At 34.2% G+C, this 20,901-nt stretch overlaps 2 protein-coding genes across 3 annotated transcripts in view; one reads left to right on the top strand and one right to left on the bottom strand.

Moving 5' to 3' along the window:
• Window positions 1-16,838, top strand: part of LOC111054525 (uncharacterized protein DDB_G0290685-like) — a 38,777-nt gene extending 21,939 nt beyond the window's left edge. For both annotated transcript variants that reach the window (XM_039442779.1, XM_039442780.1), the window contains one exon: window positions 15,900-16,838. In XM_039442779.1, coding sequence (XP_039298713.1) covers window positions 15,900-15,998 — 99 coding nt within the window. In that variant the 3' untranslated portion in view covers window positions 15,999-16,838. The remainder of the gene's footprint in view (window positions 1-15,899) is intronic.
• Window positions 1-20,901, bottom strand: part of LOC111056987 (ubiquitin carboxyl-terminal hydrolase 33-like) — a 247,806-nt gene that overhangs the window by 99,702 nt on the left and 127,203 nt on the right. The window lies entirely within an intron of this gene.

Raw genomic sequence — 20,901 nt, 5'->3', positions numbered from 1 at the left:
CAGTAAACGTTATTGCGAAGCAAATAACAAACATCTACCCGAAACATATGATCCTTCAAAACCGTCTAATTATCTGCTTTATATCGATGCAAACAGTTTATACTCGGAAGCTATGAGCCGAAGCTTACCTGTTGGAAATTTCAAATTCCTCTCAGAGGAAGAAATTTCCAGCCTTGATTTCGCGAATTTGGACAGCAATTCAGAAACCGGATATATAATAGAATGTGATCTCAAGTACCCTCAAGAGTTACATGATAAGCACGCTAGCTTCCCACTCGCGCCCCTGCACCTAACTCCGCCGCACGAATTGCTGTCGAACTACCAAACAAATGAGAACGGTCAAACTGGAACCAAAAAGATCATGAACACACTTTTCGATCGTGAAAAGTACATTGTTCACTATGTCAATTTAAAGCTCTACCTTCAGCTCGGTTTGAAATTATTGAAAGTGCATCGCGTCATTAGCTTTTCCCAATCTCCCTGGCTGAAAAGCTACATCGACTTCAATATCCGGAATAGACAGAACGCGAAAAATAAATTTGAAATATCCTTCTTTAAGGCCTGTTGTAACCTAATATTTGGCAAAACGATACAGAGTAGTCGTAAGCAAATGAATGTTAAAATTATCACAGATGAAAAACGGTTAGATAAGTACATTTCAAATCCACTATGTAAACGCTGGCAAATAATTAGTCCGAATGTGATCGCGGTTTTCTCTCGCAAGTTGGAACTTAAAATGAACAAGCCTGTCTATTCCGGCTTTTCCGTACTGGAGTTGAGTAAATTCCATATGTACGATTTTTTCTATTGCAAATTACAAAAAATTATACCGTGGGATCGTATAGAACTGTGTATGACTGACACCGACAGTTTTCTTCTAAACCTAAAAGTCGAAGATGTGTATCAGTTGATTAGAGAAAATTTGACCCTTTTCGATACTTCTAACTATCCACCTACCCACCCTTGCTTTTCCATGGAGAGAAATAAAGTTGTAGGAAAGTTCAAGGATGAGACCACCTTAAAACCTGTCCATAAATTTGTAGGCCTTAGATCGAAACTTTACTCATTTTTAGTATGTAACGAGAATGAAGAACCTGTAAATAAATGTATAGCAAAGGGTGTACAGAGCGGAGTGAAATGTAGAAAACTTAATTTTAATTTATATAAGAAATCATTGTTTGAACGTAGTGAACACATTGAAAAATTTAATATGTTAAGATCCTATAATCACACCATGTATCAGGTTGAATGTGCAAAAATCTGTTTGAGCCCTTATGATGATAAGAGGTACATTGCTGAGAATGGTGTTGATACTCTCCCATTTGGACATTATAGAGTGCCAACACTCTAACTGATTGCTCAGTATGTTCCGTGACAATCATCCAACACCACTGATTCGACTGTTGTAAATATCATGAATATTATTAGATCTAAGCTAGCTTTAGAGCTTCATAGCATGCCGCGTGTGAACTATCCCACTTGCAAATATGAGTTGAAAAGTGAAAAAGACTTGCTTCAAGCAGATCTCATTGAGATGACGAGTTTATCGCGTTTTAATAAGGGTTACAAATATATCTTAGCTGTTATTAATTGTTTTTCAAAATTTGCATATTGTGTACCATTAAAAGACAAGGCAAGCCAATCTGTATTTAACGCTCTCGAGCCAATTATTTCTAAAAATAAAGGAGTTAAGCTGTTCCAAACAGATCAGGGAACAGAATTCTTTAATTCAAAAGTTAAAGCGTTATTAGATAGATATAGTATTAAACATTATCATGTTTTTACCAATAAGAAAGCCTCCATAGTTGAAAGGTTTAAGAGAACACTTGAAGCAAAAATTTATAGATATTTAACTGAACATGGAACCAAAAACTGGATATCGCAACTAGACAGTTTAGTTCGTGATTATAATGCAACAATGCATTCATCCATTAGAATGAAACCTAAAGTTGTGGGGAAAAAAGATCGTAATCATGTTTTAATGTCTTTGAATTCTGCATTCAATAGACGATATAAATTGAAAAATTCAAAACCGAAATTTAAGCTAGGAGATGTTGTACGAATCTCAAAGAAAAGGGTTCTTTTCGATAAATCTTATAACATAAACTGGAGCGCAGAGTATTTTGTAATTCATTCTATATTTCCTTCTCAACCTGTAACGTATAGCTTGCGAGATCTAAATGGAGAAGTAATTAGTGGTAGGTTTTATGCAGAAGAAATTAAAAAAACACAATTAAACGAGACAAGTGTATTTGATTGAAAAAATATTAAAACGTGATAAAAAAGGATTGTTAGTGAAATGGATTGGATTTTCTAAACCTAGTTATATTAGTAAAGATCAATTATTAGATGAAAAATAATCTTTTGTAATCAATTGTAAATAACATCTACATTTATTGTAAATAATCTATTGTAAATAACATGTACATTTATTGTAAATAATCTATTGTAAATAACATGTACATTTATTGTAAATATCATGATGTACATTTGTTGAAAATATAATAGCTCCTCATCAAACATTGGTTCTCATTTCGTAATATAAGAATCTTTTGAACATCCATAATCTGTCTGATGATGATGATGAGGAGAGGAGGTGGAGAGTGTTGCCTGCATTCCAATCTCTGGGAAACGCCTCTCTATACATGTAGCGCCAACATGCGCTCGGTCATTGCTCTGACGGCATTGTTCTAACTATTGTAAAAATTTTCAGTACCTTATCAGATCACGTTCTGTACGTTTGTAATCATGAGTCAATTACCAATTGTTAACTTTGATAAATTAATTACAAATAAAGAAAAGCCTGCATTTTGTAAAAATGGAGAGCTACTACCTCACAATGCAAGAATGTTAATTATATCACCCAGTGCTGGGGGAAAAACAAATCTCTTATTTAATTTAGTATTTGCTGAAAATGGTTTAAAATTTAAGCACATTTACTTATTTAGCAAAAGTTTATATCAACCAAAATATGTTTTTCTCAGCAAGGTATTTGCAGGTTTGAAAAATATCGGATTTCACATGAAAGATGATGTGAGCCAAATTCCCCATCCAAACCGTATCCCTGAATATAGCTTGGTAATTTTTGATGACTTGCAACTGAGTAATGTCCCACAGATAAGAGAATATTTTACTATGGGACGACATCGAAATATTGACACTGCATATTTAATTCAGAGTTATGGAGCTACACAGAAACATTTCACTAGAGATAATGCAAATATGATAATAATTTTTAAGATGGATTTATTGAGTCTGAAATTAATTCACAGAGATCATGTTGGAGGAGATATGTCTTATAAAGATTTCAGTAAACTTTGTCATACAGTTTGGAATCGTAAACCGCATAATTTTCTTACAATTTTAAAAGAATGTAATATAAAGGAAGGAAAATATCGGGATTCACTGGACACGATTCTTTCCGTTCAGTAGAGATTAATTCTTTGTACAGTCATGTTGTCTAAAACACATAGGAGGAGGAAGAGGAGAGGAAATAGCATAGTAAATAACAAGAAGGAGAGTTTAATAGAAAAGGTTAAGAAATTGAGAAAGGTGATCAGTGACAAGCATAAAAGCCTGATTAATTTTGAAAAACGAACGGAGGAATTCAATAGGAAAACTCTTTCGCCATTAATAGAACCTATAATTGAATTGGGAAAAACCAAATCTAGTTTGCACTCTAATCATGATTTTACACCTAAAAAGGAAGAAGTAAAAGAGGAACAAGAGAGTATGGAAATTGATGATAATGAGGAGGGGGATGAAGAGAGTTATGAGAGTTCAACAGACAATTTTTTAAGCTCGACTAAATTTGAAAACAGTTTACTTGGTTCTAGCAGAAACGATGATGTGCTGTCACAATATCTAAAAACGTTTCATGCGGAAAAATTGAATAATTCAATCAGTTATGGAATTTCATATAATTCTAAAGATGACGTGTATTATATTGGAAATCAGCAAGTAATATTCGATAACGGTTATATAGATATTAATAATGAAAGATTCCGTTTAACACATGGTCTACTTGAGTTATTATTCAGTGCGAGACCAAACTCAAATCTTTATAATCAGAGAGATCTGGATAAGTATAAAAAAATCTTAACACTTACAGGCATACATTTAGATCGAAGAGGGTATGTTAAACGAAATCAGGGAATTAAATCGCAAATGATTCAAAAGTTATTTCCCAGTAAAAAACTTAGTAAAAAGAAGAGTTGGGGTTTATTGAAATTTGCAAAAAATAATTCTCATGAAAGAATTTATCAATACTTTAATAATTTTGACGAATTAGTGGAAAGATTAAATTTACTCTATTCCTCAAAAGCTAGTGGCAACACCGGGCATGATGTGGAGATCGCGTCTATAATTGAAGAGCTAAAAGAAGCAAAATTAATTGTTTAGTGTTACGATGACTCTACATCGATTCGGACGAATTGATACGGCTAGTGCTAGCGGAGCTGTTGCTAATCTTACGTGTGATATTGACTCGATAACACAGAAGATAATCGAATCGATAAATCAACAAGGAATCAGCGAAGCTGTGAAATTTTATTTAGATTCGCAAATAACCAAACTCGTTTCGGAAAATACAAAGAATATTGGAGTGAGCATAATTGAAAGAGAACATATTCTTAGTTCATTACAAAATTTCAGTGCTAATATCGATAAAGCTATTGCAGAGAGAACTCAAACTCTAGAGAGTGCATTAGGAGAAGTGAAAACTTTAACAGACAGCTTTTCATCTCAGTTGGTTAGTATTGACAAGAATAAAGTTGATAAAGCTTATTTAGATGAGAAATTAAAAGCCGTATCAGATAAAATTAAGAATTTGGAGGTGTTGGACAGAAACTATCTCAATACTAAATTAAAACAACTTAGTACAGAAATTTTTACTAAAGTAAATGAAACACATCCATCGTTAATTGATAAGCAATATTTAGAATCTGCTTTGCAGAAATTGACTAGTTCTTCATTAACAAAGGAAGAGTTTGAAAAACGATTATCTGAAATGGCGAGTGCAATAAAAGCTAATATTATGGAGGGTATTGAACAATTCATTACAAAAGATGCTATTGCTATTCTAATTAAGCAAATTGCAGAAAAGTACGCAACTAAAAATGATATAGGAGATTTTATTAAGAAAAACGAGATGGGAGTAGCTGTGAAAAGCGTTCGTGATGAAATAGCTGAGGCAATTAAAAATTCGGAAGAGGGTGCTGTCATGAGACTGCAATGTTCGGCTCCATTCATTGACTATCTAAATTTATTCATACACAGAGTGGCCCTGGACATCGTATCCAAATACGCCCAGGTAAGTTTTCACATGAACTGGATTGAGGCCAAACAACATAACCTTACAGAAAATCAGGTAGTGCAAATTATTACAGAAAAAATGGATTTAGCCAAATATAAAGACTTTATATTGGGGCCGAAAACATAAAATCTTGTAAACAGTTGCGTGAGAGAGAGAGTGAACGATATGTTGTTTCAAATTTCAGTCTAGACATTTTTGACTATGATTGATTGTGGTGTGAATTCATTTCCAACTCGATTGAAAATTAAACCAATTCAATTCAAGTTGATGTATTGATTAATTAACCTCAGTTAATGTTCAACCATTGAGTTGAAAGGTAATGAAAAATGGTATGTAGGAGAAAAAAGCAGAGTTCGAGGAAACGGGGTAGAGGAATCTTGAGTTCAGCGGCAAGAGTTTTTAAAGGTGTGTCAGGTTTGGCAGGTAATGTGACATCAACTATTTTAAATAAGGTAATTGATAACCTGGGAGAAGAATATCATATTCTGGGATACGAGTATTGCGGGCCGGGCACCAAGGTTAATGAAAGGTTAAAGAGAGGTGATCAAGGTATAAATTCATTAGATAGAGCTTGCAAGATACATGATATAGCCTATACTCAAAATAGCGATAATAAAACTCGAGCACTAGCTGACAGAGCTCTAGCAAACGCTGCATGGGACATTTTCAAAAATCCTCAAACACCCCTTGCCGAGAAAGCACTTAGCTATCTTGTTACAAACGTTATGAAAGCTAAAGCGGCGTTTGGTGGGTCTTTGAGAAAGAAGAAGAAAAAGAAGAATGAGAGAAGTTATAGTAACGATATTAGACGCAAAGCTATAGCTCAGTTGAAAAAGCATATTGCAGGAAAAGGATATTTTTTGAAGCCTTTTCCTCAAATAACTAGTGGGGGGAGAGTTCCACCCCTACCCCCATCATCATATGGAGTGAGTTTATTCCCTCAAGTTAAGAAACGTAGAACAACAAAGAAGGGTAGTAGGAAGAAGACGAAGAAGAAGAAGGCATGAATATTGAAGGAGAATTGAGTAATTATGATTTGATTGATTGGTCAAAATTATTACAGATTCAGCTAAGAGGAATATATATGCTAGATGCATTACCCAAAAAAATTCTAAAAAACGAAAATGGGATCGTGAATTTAGCAAGGGAAAGCGAGGATGGCACACATTGGGTTGCATATAAGAAAGTTGGCTCTAATGTATGGTATTTTGATCCAATTGGAAATTTACAACCTCCATACGAATTGGACAAATATTGGAAAAAAGAAAATGGAGTAAATATATTTTATAATGTGGAGCATATGCAGCCATTAAATAGCGATTTTTGTGGCCATCTTACATTATTGTTTCTTGCAAATCAGTTGTAATTAAGTGTTTGTGGTGAACACACAAGATGGTAGTTATTACATTACGATCTAACACGAGTAACCTCTATGAACATTTACAAGAAATTATAGAATTGGATAAAAATCGTGAATGGGAAATTGGATTGATTAATTTTTCTAGTTACAATAGTATTGCAAACATTAACAAAGGAACAAATTCCAGCTTCAAATATGGCGATAAGTTAATCATGTTGGATACTGGCACATATGAACTTGAAGATATTATAAAATCTTTAAAGAATAAATTGAATATTGATGAGAAGAAGAATAAACTTATTATACGTGCAAACGCAAATACTATGAAGATTGAAATTCATTCTGATAAACCCATTGATTTAACACGTTCTGATTCGATTGCTAAGATAGTTGGTTTTGATAATGTTGTTTTGCAGCCAAATAAATGGCATTATTCCAAACATTTGGTTAACATAACAAGCGTTGACAGTATTGTAGTTGAGTGTAATTTAGCTTGCGGCAGTTACTTTAACGGAAAAGAAAAACATATAATCTATGAATTTTTGCCAAAGGTTCCTAGCGGTTATTTAATAAACGAAGTACCCTCTCCAATTATTTATGTACCTTTGAATACACGTCGAATTTAAACTATTAATGTAAAGGTGACAGACCAGAACAGATCGTTTATTGATTTCCGTGGAGATACAATTACAATTAGGTTGCACATACGTGAAAAGTAATGGGTTATCTTATTTTCAACCCACGTTCGAATAAGACCAATCAAGTCATTAGAGAAAGGAACGCGATAGCATCAACACCTAAAAACAAACGTGCTTTGTTGGCTAAAAGCGCGAGAATATTAGAAAAGTTGGGTTTTATAGTTGATTGGCGAAATGTCAGGCGCAGCAATTAGTGAAATTCTGGATGTGGAGACAGACCTTCAGTTTTATAATGATATTACTAAATTCCAATTTCACACTCATACAGTTTATTCGGGACAGGAAATAAAAAACTCTGACGAGGCACGTATTGGCATAAATTCTTTAGATGTCTATTCTTTACCTTGTAAATCATTCATATTGATTGAGGGAACAGTTAACTGTACAAAACCGGGAAAAGAGCCAGCCGATGCACCAGTTGCAGCAGACTATAAATTAAGCAGTAACGTAATCGGCAACCTTTTTGACGAAATACGAATTAGCAGGTCAGCAAATTTCTAAATCAAGATTGATTGGATTAACATCCACAATTAAAGCTATTCTAGTGAAGAATACTCTTGATAAAAACACATATCACTTGGCTGGTTTTGACAGAGCAGGATATGAGCTAACGGATAATACATTCACTTTCTGTGTACTGCTGAAATTAATCCTCCCGTTTTTTGAAGATTTTCAAAGAATAATTTTAAATTTGAAACAGGAACTCGTCTTATTGAGGTCACCGACAGATCTAAATTGTGTTGAGTCTACAAGTGGAACAAGCGTTAGTGTGAAAATTACAAAACTGCAATGGAGAATGCCCTACATAACTTTAGAAGATCATGTAAGACTGAAATTTTTGAGACTGCTCGATGCTGACACTCCACTGAAATTAGGTTTCCGGCATTGGGAAATTTGTGAATTACCAAATTTGCAAAATTCACTTAACCATTCTTGGGCAGTTCGTACCACATCGAGTTTTGATAGTCCAAAATACGTTATAATTGCATTTCAAACTGATCGTAAGAATAAAATTAAAAAATCAATATCTAATTTTGATAGCTGTGGTATTTACAATGTTAAGGTATATTTGAACAGTGAGTATTATCCATATGAAAATCTGCTAGGTAAGAAGGAAGTTTTATACCGGATGTTCCTGGATTTCGCGCCCTCGTATTATAATCATTCAATCAATAGCGAACTCGGAACAGAAATTGACTTTAAAACGTTTTGTGAATCAACACCGCTGATTGTTGTAGATTGTTCACACCAACCAAGTCATTTGAAATCATCGACAGATGTTCGTATTGAAATGGAATTTAATAGTGTAGTACCTGCAAATACTTCCGCGTATTGCGTTTTAATTAGCAATCGTGTGATGGAGTACACACCTCTCACGAGCATGGTGAAAGAAGTTCAGTAATTTTATTGATAGAGCGCGCCGCCTATATCAGTTTCACCTTTGAACAGACAACATGTCCTATTCTTTGTGTTCTGATATTTTGGACAAGCCACAAACTCGCTCTATCGGTATTCAGTGCGATCTTGATAGTTTCTATTATGAACCAAGCTGCGGTGCACCGATCCAGGAGCCGCTGCAGGTGGAGGAGGAGGAGGAGAAACGAGAAGAGAAAGACGAAGGATTCGAGGAGCCCGCCGTCGAAGATAAAGAAGTGGACAAGCAGACGTCTACGAAAATTGCTACGGTTGATCTTCACTGGTTTAAACAAGATTGTAATCAAATTATTGTGAAAGAACTTGCCATAATTGATCAGTTTAATAATTATATTGTGTTACATTTCAAATCACCATTTGCAAAGACAGAATTGAGTGCAAAATTGTATAACGATGTAACATGGTTAGAACGTCACTATCATAAAATAAAATGGGAAGATGGAGATTTAGAATACAGTGAGTCATTAATACGTGATTACCTTGCAGGTTATGAGAAAATTTTCACAAAAGGAACTGAGAAAGCAAAGTTTTTAAGAAGATTGCATAGCAACGTTCAATGTATACCAGAGGATTTTCCAAAACCTGATTTCAGCTTTTTCACTAGTTCATGGTGTTATGCTGCGTGTAACATTCATAAAAATAGACCACATTCCCGCTGTGCTTTATTCTCTGCCCAACATTATAATTCTTTGTTGTTTAAAAATATGTATCAAACAAATAATTTCTTGTGCGAAAACAATTGAATGCAAAGTATGAAAATGGCTCCGATGTACACGAATTCACAGAAAAGAAACTTTGCTCGTTATGGATTCTTCTACAACGGAAAGGATCTACAATGTGTTTATTGCCTGCATGCATTGAGACTGCATAAAGCACGTACATGTTGTCTGTCGTCAATTAATGAAGAAAGACCACTTAATTACTCTATAATAGTTCCTGCCTATACTTAGTTTTCTTCATTCGCTCAACAACATGGATCCGAGAAAGTGGTTGGCTGCTGACAACGAATTGGAAGTGAGGTTAAAAAACTGTATTGAATGGTACAATGAGTGTGAAAGTGCAATTAGGAAATCAACTCCTGAAAATTATAGTTTGGCGAAACAATTGAAAGACATTTTTCTAAGCTCCAATTTAGAAAGAGAGATATATCTTTCTCTATTCCCCTCATTCGAGACATCTGCGAGATGCAGTGTTATGGTTTTTCAAAGTTCAAAAAATTAACTCGTCTCTTGATGTCAATTTCATTTAATGAATTTGATTCAATTGCGAAGAATATTAAATTTTCAACAGGATGTCAAGATGTTGATTTACCGTTAACAAAAACAGAAAATGTACACTTTTCGATTTTATCTGAGATTTTCAAACTGCTCAATATTCTAGACAGCGGTCATCTACATTATGATTGTACAAATGATTCAGCATTATCTGTTGTTAAAAATTCCGATGAACTTTGGAAATGCTTGTACGATATTGCAGATAAAAAATGTAAAAGAACTTAGATCATTGTAGAGATTTATAGCATTAGATGTGAGAGAGAGAGAGAATTTCTCAATTCAATTAGATGTAGAGAGAGTCATTGACCTCACTCTGGATTCGCCAGTATAGAGTAATATGAATTCACTTTAATTTGTCAGTAGAGAATTTTTTCCCCCTCAAAGGGAAATTATTCCCCCTCATCTATACTGGGAGAGAGAGAATTTCTCAATTCACTTCAATCTGTCAGTATAGCAATATGGATTCACTTTAATTTGACAGTATAGCATTAGATGTAGAAATATGGATTCACTTTAATTTGACAGTATAGCAATATGGATTCACTTTAATCTGTCACCAAGGGAATTTTTCCCTCTCAAAGAGATTTTTTTCCCTCATCTAGCATTCACTTTAATTTGACAGTATAATATTAGATGTAGAAATATGGATTCACTTTAATCTGTCAGTATAGAGAGGGAATTTTTCCTCCAAAAAGGGAAATTTTTTTTTCCCTCACCTGGGCAAGGGGAAGGGGAGAGAGAGAGAGAGAAAGAGATATATCTCTCTCTTTTCAACCCCCTCACCTCCACTGGACAAGGGGAAGGGGAAATCTATTTTTAGAAAGAGAGAGAGAGAGAAAGAGATATATCTCTCTCTTTTCAATCCCCTCACCTCCACTGGACAAGGGGAAGAGATTAGATTAGATTAGATTAGATAAGATAAGATAAGATAAGAGATTAGATAAGATAAGATAAGAGGGAGAGGGAGAGGGGGGAGAGGGGAAGGGGAAGGGGGAGTTTCAGGGGGGTGGGGGAGGGGGGAGGGGGGAGATTGCGCAAAAAAGCTTCCTTGAAATCTTAGAATTCATCTACTTGCACGGCTTCCAGCTCAGTTCAATTCGTGAAACGAGCGAGTGCACATTTAATTAGCGCAGTTCAAATTAAATTTCTTATATTACCTATATAACAGATTATTAGTTTTAGTTACTGTCTAGTTTTTTATAACAATGTCGGGCATTAGAAAGAGTGGTCAAACAGTGCATAGTGAAGCGCGTAATATCATTAGACATGTTATTGAGAAATGTGATGAGGAAAATAATTCTATACCAATTCCACATTCACCAGCAACAAAACGAGCAGCAAATTATTGTGGTGTATCAGAGAGATTGATTAAAAAAATATGTAGTGAAACTAAGTGTTTAACAGAACCAGAATCGTCTAAACTATCGACGCCAGGAAAAACAAGACCACACTCCAAAAATTCCATTTCCAGTATAGACAGTTTTGATCTGAACGTGATTAGGAACACTATAAATGAATTTTACCTTATCAAGAAAACTGTACCCTCGATTAGAAATTTATTACCAGTCTTGAAAGATAAAATCAATTTCAAATGAGGCAGAGAGACATTATGTGTAATTATAAAAAAACTTGGATTTAGATGGGTGAAATGCCAATCAAAACGGAAAATATTAGTTGAACGTCCCCATATTGTTTTTTGGAGGTCCGAGTACCTTAGAAAAATCAGAAATTTCCGTTATAAGAATAGAAACATTTTTTATATGGATGAAACTTGGGTTGATAGCAATATGATCTTTCAAAAATGCTGGCAAGATCATGAAATTACAGGATGCTTGAAAGATTCGGCATCATCCAAAAGGTACATATTGCTACATTTTGGTTCTGAAAATGGATTTCTTCCTGGGTCATTGCTACTTTTTCGGGCGGGGTCAGCAACAGGGGATTATCATGGTCAAATGAATGGGGATAATTTCATGAAGTGGGCTTCATGAAGAGAAGCTCATTGCTAATCTTCCTCCTCATTCAGTATTAGTAATGGATAATGCCCCTTATCACTGCATTCAAAAAGAAAAACCCCCATCCAAGTATGCCAACGAAAATGAAATGATAAACTGGTTGACGGGGAAAAATATTCATTTTGAGCAATAAATGAGGAAAGGCCAGCTCTATTCTTTGATTGAAAAAAATAAGCCAAATCAAAAAGTGTACCATGTTGACAGTCTATTAGAAGAACATGGCCATACAGTATTGAGACTTCCCACCTATATGTGCGAATTGAATCCCATTGAACTAGCTTGGGCAAAAGTAAAACGCGAGGTAAGGGCAATGAATGTTACAGGGGAGTTTACAGTGAACTATTTGAAAGACGTAATTTTGAATGCTGTAACTAAAGTTAGCGCGGCTGACTGGGAAGGCTACATGGAACATGTTGAAAAATTAGAAGCAAATTACTGGCAGAAGGATGGGCTAATGAAAAGTGTTTTTGACGAATTTATCATTTATTTGGGAGGATTAGAGGAGGAATGTTCTGATGATTCTGAGGCTGAAATTTCGAATGAGAGTGAAACATCAGAGGATAGTGACTTGGGCTGTCCAGAGTTGGTCGATGTTTAGGCCTAACTTAAAGATACACAATGTGGGTGAGTGATTGAAGTTATATTAAAAATTATTTCAATGTTGATTCAAATACATAAATATTGTATAACATCCAACTCATTTCTAGTGTGATTTTATCCGTTAGAAAATTATATCTTGGCAACTCTCTATCCAATACTAAATTAATTTCAATCTATTTTGAAAACGCTTCAGTCGATTTTGACAATTCTTTCACAGAAAATAAATTTGGGATGTTATAATTATTTCATACGATGCATGTGTGTAGTTTATTCTAACCATAAAAAAGTTTGTCGATTACTAACTTTTTCGTGTTTTACAATCAAAATTCATTAACTTGATCCAAGAAATGTCCCATTATTAAGAAAACCAACTATTTTTTCTAAAGAATAGTTATATCATCGGCTTAAAGTAGAATCAAGGATTATGCATGCCAAAAAAAATATTCCGTTCAGTAGTTATTGAGCAGAAGAGTTGTAAACAAAAAAAAATACGGGGTTTTAATGAAAATAACTAATTTGACAAAAATGAAATTTATCTTAAAAATGAGTGAATTTATCAAAAAAAGTACTGAACAAAAACGATTTCTGACCTGTTTTACATCATTAATTCAATATTTATGAAGTTTTTGGAGATATTTTTTATTTTATGACTGATGTTTTTAGGACGGTTCGAAAAAGCTAGTACAGCCTAAGATTGCTCCACTCCGCCGGGGGCATTCTTTCGCTGGTTAAACAGTAGCAGTTTATTAGTTTTAAGTGCTTATTAAAGTGTTATTAGAGACTCCACTCGGGTATCATTTTTGTTTAGGTTGGTGATGAAGTTATCAATTCCCGATTCACATGTTTCAGTTATTCTAATGGGAATATTATAGTGTGCTTGATACCATGCATATCAATACATTGATAAAATCTGTTCTCTTTCTACCCTCCTTTAAAACATCCACATCAAAATATAGAAATTGAGAAGGACAAATTTGGAAGTGAACAAGTTACTACTCACGAAAAGTACAATACTGAACTTCGTTCGTGAATTGGTGATACAAAATATTATATACTAAATATAGGTGATATCAGTTTAAACAAAATATTAAAGATGGAAATAAATATGATATTGCACTTGTTCAGATGCTAATGATTACAATGTAATAACTATGAAACAATTTCAATCTAGATTTTCCTCAAATTACTATACAAAACATTGAAATTGAGTTTCCAATTCAACATGTCACAATTCATATATTATTTATGAAAAGAATGGAAAATACGGAAGGAACTCCTTTTTAAGCCATTTGTTAATCACGAATTTGAAGATTTATTCTGCTATTTTTCTTTGTGAGTTATGTACCTATTATATTAATTTCTGTAAAATCAATACGCGATTCGTTATTATTATTATCATCATCATCATCAATTAATTTGATTTTCCCATATCATATTTTCACTCACGTAATTGTTCATTCCATGTCTGTCTGTATTTCGAAATTTTCTGTTTATTTTAGAACCCCGGTTAACCGAAATAAAGGTGGGAGAGCCAAAATGTATATCCATTTTTTTGGTTGAACCGTCATATGCTATTAACATGATCCGTAGGAAAATTTAATTTACAAACAAAGTTTATGTAATACAGGATTTTATTTCAGCAACAAAAAAATACTTCAATGGTTCAGACTGAAGTTACTAAATAATTTTATACATTACATATTACAGAAATTAATGATATTTGTTTGCTTATCAAGTCATTCACATCTTTTCGGTTGACCCAGGTTTCGGTTAACCGGGGCTCTGCTCTATTTTATTTTATTTATTTATGTATTCTATTTCCAAGTTATTTTATTCTATATTAACTTTTGATGGGCGTGTTTGTAATCATCTCTAACTTACAAAATCATACATATTGTTAACTGAAGGCGATAACTTGCCGGCTAAGTTGGTCTAGTGGTGTGGGGCGTTATAACCTTTGGTTTGCTAGCACTGTCTGGTCGTGAGTTCAAATCCCGCCGGTAGACATGGACGTTTGATCATCTCATCAATCAACCACGCATTCATTGAAGCAACAAGCTTGTGGGCATCATCCGCAATAGATAAAAGGAAAAAGGAATAACGTCCCCTCTCAGTTTGTCACTGCGTTTCACACTTCTTTAAAGTACTGTGGTCTCATCTTTTTGTGTTTTAAGCCATTTCAAGACTTTTCCACTGAGTGTATAACTTTGATGAGCTATGACGTCATCTACTGCTAACTGATTAGAAATCTCATTGGTTATGATTATTCAGTGTCTTTGGAATTATAATGTGATAAAAATTTTTAGTTTTTGTTAAACCTAATTCATTTATAACACTAAAAATGTTCCTATCATGTTAATGATTGGAAGAGGAATTTTAGGCTAAAACAAATGTTTTTCTTGTCAATTTCGTTGAACTAATACTGTTCAACTCAGGGAGCTCTTCTTACAAAGATTGTAGTACATAAATGTATGCTGTACACTGTACTGAACGTTTCAATTACGACGAGTTAGTTTTGACAAATGAAGGACAGAAAACTTTACCGTAGAAGAGCAATGAGAAAAATAACAATGCATCTATTAATAATAATTTCAAACTTTTAAAATAACCAATAATTGACTTGGAAAATTCACTCACTCACAAAGAGTACTATTATCCATTCATACCATTTATTGTCAACATGAACAATTCATTATTGAAATCAGAATTTCGATTGTATTGATCACCATGAATGTTAAAAAAAATCTACATTATTAACACCATTATTTTATTGATAATTAAATGAATTATAAATAATTATTAGAAATTGCAGTTAACGAATTGCTAGAATATAATGATAATACTAATAGTAATTTATCCCAATATTCAATGAAAGCTATGTTAATAGAGCTAAGGACTTCTGTCACTGCAATTATTGACCGTAGAACTACATAGCAGAAGGAAAATTGCTGAATGAAACTGTCCAAAAAAAACTTACTCAGACACGGAATCGTCAGGTTTTTTGGACAGATTCATTCATTCAACAAATTTCCTTCTGCTATATAGTTCTTCGGTCAATATTTGCAGTGGCAGAAATCCTTAATTCTATTTATATAGCTTTCATTGGATATTTGAATTGATGATTATTATTATATTATTGATAATTGTTAATCTATTCTGTTTATGTGTGCAGCGAACAAATATTATTATATTTTAAATTTCCAGATTACTGAAGAAGACGCGAACAAGGATGCGGGAGAATGGAAATTGCCGAAGCGCACATCGAAGTCATTGGACTTGATAATTCCAAGCTTCCTTGAATAATTTTTAAGAAAACATGTTCAGTTTAGTTAAGTACAATTTTGATTATCTTCTTCTCAGTATTAATTTTGTAGTTTCGATATGGCCATAAATTTTCGTTCTCTTATTTTTCAATTGGAAAGTAACCAATTGTTACATCAGAAAGGTTATCTGATTTTCCTTTATGTTTTGATTAACAACTGCTGTTTATTATTTTGATGAAATAATAGTATTAAGAGACACTTAGATTTCATATATGTGATTGAATATTCTGGTTGAATCAATTCAAATTGAAACGAGCTTGAATTATCTAATAAATTATACTCATGTTTACTGGCTGCTGTAATTTAATTTGTTATATTCGTGTTAATTATCTTAAATCCCCCCATAAAATGATTCAGCTTCAAAGTACCACTAAACTCATGTTCACTGGTTACTGTAATTCAATTTGTTGTATTATTTGTGTTAATTATCTTAAATCCCAATAAAATAACTCAGCTTCAAAGTACTACTAAATTCTTCAAAGTATCACTTCATTCATTTAAAACAGTATATTAGCATAGCACAATTTCATTTACACCCAAGCCTTGATACAAAAATACTATTCATGTACATTCAAAATCCTTCATACTAAGATTTCACGTGATCAATCTATTGTAAATAGATCTTAAAATTCTATCACTTTATTGTAATGTAGTTCTAAATTTTTTCTGACTGATAAGATTGTTTACAGCTAGTGCAATATTATACACGAATATTTGTCATTATAAATAATTGAAGCATCTAGTGTCGTAATGGTATTTTATAGCCATGTCCATATATGTAAATCGAAATCAAATATAACGAGTTGTGTAACATAAATAATTTGTTTATTGTTCATTTTCCTCATCTAATGTTAATTGATATTTATTGATTGATTATTGAATATTTATTTTTAGTGGGGTTGATATTACTGTAATGAAAAGTAGTACCGTAATACAGTGGGACCCCGATTTAACGTATTTGAAGGGACCAAGAAATTCGTACGTTATGTGGGGGTTTACTTAAAAACGAGGTTCGTTAAATCGAGGTTGAAGTCTGGCAAAAACGTTATATAGGGGTTAGTATAACCTCCATATATAACCTCCATATAAAGTATATTGAACACGTTCAACCTCTATTTGAAGTAGATTTTTAGATATACAGTTTACAGTACTGTACTGTATGTTTCATATTACAGTACAGTACTGTACTGCTACAGAAGGTGGAAGAAAATAGGATATTGAAATTATTCAATTGCTATTATATAATAGAAATACTGTATTGAAAATAGCAATTAAATAAATGCTATTATTTAATAGCAGTTTAATAATTGTAATACAGTACCCATTTTCCTTCCACCTTTGTAACTAGCCAACTTGGCTTCTTAAAAATTAATGCATATTTGTTACTCTATAAATCTGATTACTACTCTATAAAGGTGGAAGGAAATAGGATATTGCAATTATTCAATTGCTATTATATAATAGAAAAACCGTATTAAAAATAGCAATTGAGTAAAAAATGCTATAATTCAATAGTAGTTGAATAATAGCAATACTGTACTGTATCCTATTTCTTTTCATCTATATTGTATAGCTCAATCAATTAGGAAATTTGTTCAGTAAATTAAAAGAACTACCTACTGTTCACATATATATTTTCAGAATAAAATATGCATACAGTATTATTTTCAATAGTTTTTAATTAGCAAGTTAAATCAATCAAATTAGCAAGCAAACAAAAACTCACATACGGCTGCTGCCTGGCCCAAAATAATCAATAATTTTTGATTGTGTATTCGCTGTATAGAGTTTCACTTGGTCCAATGCACAGTCTAGCTTGGTGATGGATTCCATAGTATTTTCGGATACAGCACTCTTCTTCTTCCTCGCCTTCACCGTCATCATCTGCCTCCGGATCTGCGGTTACTTTGGAGATGATTTCATAATCAGTAAGCTCCCCACATACTGCAACATCTTCATCAAAGTTTGCAAATTCCTCAAACTCGATGTTGATATCCAATGCTTCTTGAATTCTTGGCCAGGAGGCTTCGACATTCAAACCAGGCTGTGCGGGTAACGGGTTATCCAACTCCTCTTCATCCGTGGCTTCCTCTTGCACACTGAGTTTGAAACCACTTTTTTTGAAACAATTTGCAATTGTTTGTTGAGAAACATTATTCCATGCTTTCATCACCATCCACATGGCGTCGAGGAGGTTGATGTTAGTTGAAGTTTGGTGATCCATGTCGTTCAGGTATTGTCTAACCACTTCCCGTCTGTAGAGTGTTTTGAAATTCTGTATTATCCCTTGATCCATGGGCTGAAGTTTTGATGTTGTATTACACGGCAAGAACTGGAGATTAATATGGGTCAACTTCGGGATGTCCTTGTGGGCCGAACAGTTGTCTATAAATAACAAGATTTTCTTCTTTCTCAGTTTCATTTGCATGTTTGTTTCTTTTAGCCAGTTGCTGAAAATTTCTCCTGTCATCCAAGCTTTTTTATTAGCAACGTACTTTGTTGGCAGAGACGTAACGTGTTTAAAGCAGCGTGGCTTTTTTGATTTTCCGATTATTAAGGGCTTCAGCTTATGTGTACCTGATGCATTAGCCCCAAGCATCACCGTAAGCCGTTCCTTGCTGTTTTTCCCTCCACTGCAGGGATCACCCTTGAAAGTCAAAGTTTTGTCTGGTAGGCATTTGAAGAATAAGCCTGTTTCGTCTACATTGTAAATATCATCTTCATTGAATCCTTGTGTCAAGTCTATCAGTTTTTTCTTCCATTCCGCGCACACTGCATCATCAACACTACCGCTTTCACCACACACTTTTTTAAAAGTTACTTCATTCCTCTTCTTGAAGCGGTCCAACCAGCCATTGCTTGCTCGAAAAGAATTATGGCCCAACTGCTCGGCAAATTGTTGAGCTTTTTCCTGAAGTATAGGTCCCGAAATGGATACGTTTTTGTCACGACACTGTTTAAGCCATAACATGACAGCAGTTTCAACGTCCTGTAGTTCGGCTGGTTTAGCCCTTTTACACTGACCAGAAAGTCCACCTTCGTCTTCATATCTGTTTTTATTTCTAAGAATTGTTGAAAGAGTTGTTGGTGGAATGTTGAATTCCTTTGCAATGTCCACTTTCTTCTTATGAGGGTTTTCTTCTATGAATTTTAAAACTTTACGTTTGAAGTCAACACTCAAAGACTTTCTTTTCTCGGCCATGACGCACTCAAAAACAAACTTGCAAAAAGAAACCACACTTTCAGTCACACAAAAACTTTTCATTCAAAATCTGCAACCTTACACTTCACTGTCTGAGAATACACAAGAATGCATAGAACATTACAGACAGTACTGTACTCTATTATGGGTGGCGAGCGGAAGGGGGGTAAATGAAAACTTTCATGTCCAAACATGCTCAAGTGATGGCCTAGATAAAAATAATATACTTTATACAGGGGTCTGAACCGTGCGAATACGTTATATAGAGGTCTACGTTATGTAGGGGTTCCTTAATTTTTATATACGTTATACAGGGGTCAAAATATTACTAAAACACACCAAAAATGATATAGTTATATATTCGTTATATAGAGGTTCGAATACGTATTTTGTACGCTACATAGGGGTTAATTTTCTATTATGATTTATGGGGTTTTCAAGGGACCGGAAAAAAAGAACGTTATACCGGGTTATTTGTTATATCGGGGTCCGTTATATCGAGGTTGTACTGTATTGAATTTGGCAAGGGAAATTTTAATCACCAATAGCAATAAATTCTTATTCTTATTAATTTCTAGTGAAGGTCCAATTCCTAAGCGACGACTCAATTTATGGCTTATATTATTATTGTTGTGTTGCTCTTAACCAAAGAATGTCTCTGTCAAGGATTTGGACTGGAAGTAGTCCAAAAATGTCCATTTCTCCAAAATGTCTCTTTCATCCAGACCATGCGTTGATCAGGCTCTATCAAGCACCATAGTGTTTAACAAATATTAGTGCACCTGGAGGGGACGGATCCCAAATTTATCCTCCCTCAAGTAAGTAGCCACCATGCTTTGGTCTAGAGAGCAGCCGGCCTTCGCAATTGAGAGCGTCTTTTCTAATGGTCATCACTTTTTGTTGCTACGCAACGTGCCTTCCGCGCTCGATTTGAAATTCCTCCTCACAGACTCTTTCCTGGCCGTTATTCGATTCTGTCGTGGGTCAACTTATTCCGTAAGTGTGGAAGTGTCGCTAAACCCAGAAATGGACTTCAACGAACCATCAGAACTCCAGAAAATATAGAAAGAGTGAGGCAGTCAGTTGTGCGTTCTCCCCGGCGTTCGGCTCGCTAACACGCAGCTGCTATGGCAATTTCAGACACCACTGTTCGACGAATTTTCCATTAAGACCTTCAATTTCATCCCTATAAATTGGCTGTTGTTCAAGAATTGACTGAACGCGATTTTGTTGCCCGTCAAAATGCATGTGATATGCTGATTGACAACCTGCCAGAAGACGCGGTCATTTTTTTTCAGTGATGAGGCTCATTTCAACATGCGGTTCCTCAATGCGATTTTTTATAGGGTTATTTGAAATCAGTGGTTTATGTCGATCGACCACGGACCATAGCACACCTCAAGAACAACATTCGCCACGCCATTGCCAACATACCGATTGATATACTACAACGAGTGTATACAAATTTGAAAAATCGAGTTCATCAGTGTATGCGCAATGGGGGTCGCCATTTATCTGTTGTAATTTTTAAGACTGCATGAAAAAAAAATTGGGAAATTGTTTTCTCATTTAAAAAAAAATTAGAACAATAAATAAAGTACCTTTGTTTTTATTGACCTTTCAAATAAGTAAGTTTCTCTGGCGCACTCTGTATAAACAATTACGGTAGTTGAATGAATGA

The sequence above is a fragment of the Nilaparvata lugens genome, chromosome X (genome assembly GCF_014356525.2).
Source record: "Nilaparvata lugens isolate BPH chromosome X, ASM1435652v1, whole genome shotgun sequence".
Lineage (NCBI taxonomy): Eukaryota > Metazoa > Arthropoda > Insecta > Hemiptera > Delphacidae > Nilaparvata > Nilaparvata lugens.
The sequence above is the reverse complement of the archived record's forward strand: the minus strand, read 5'-3'. Positions and strand labels throughout refer to the sequence as shown.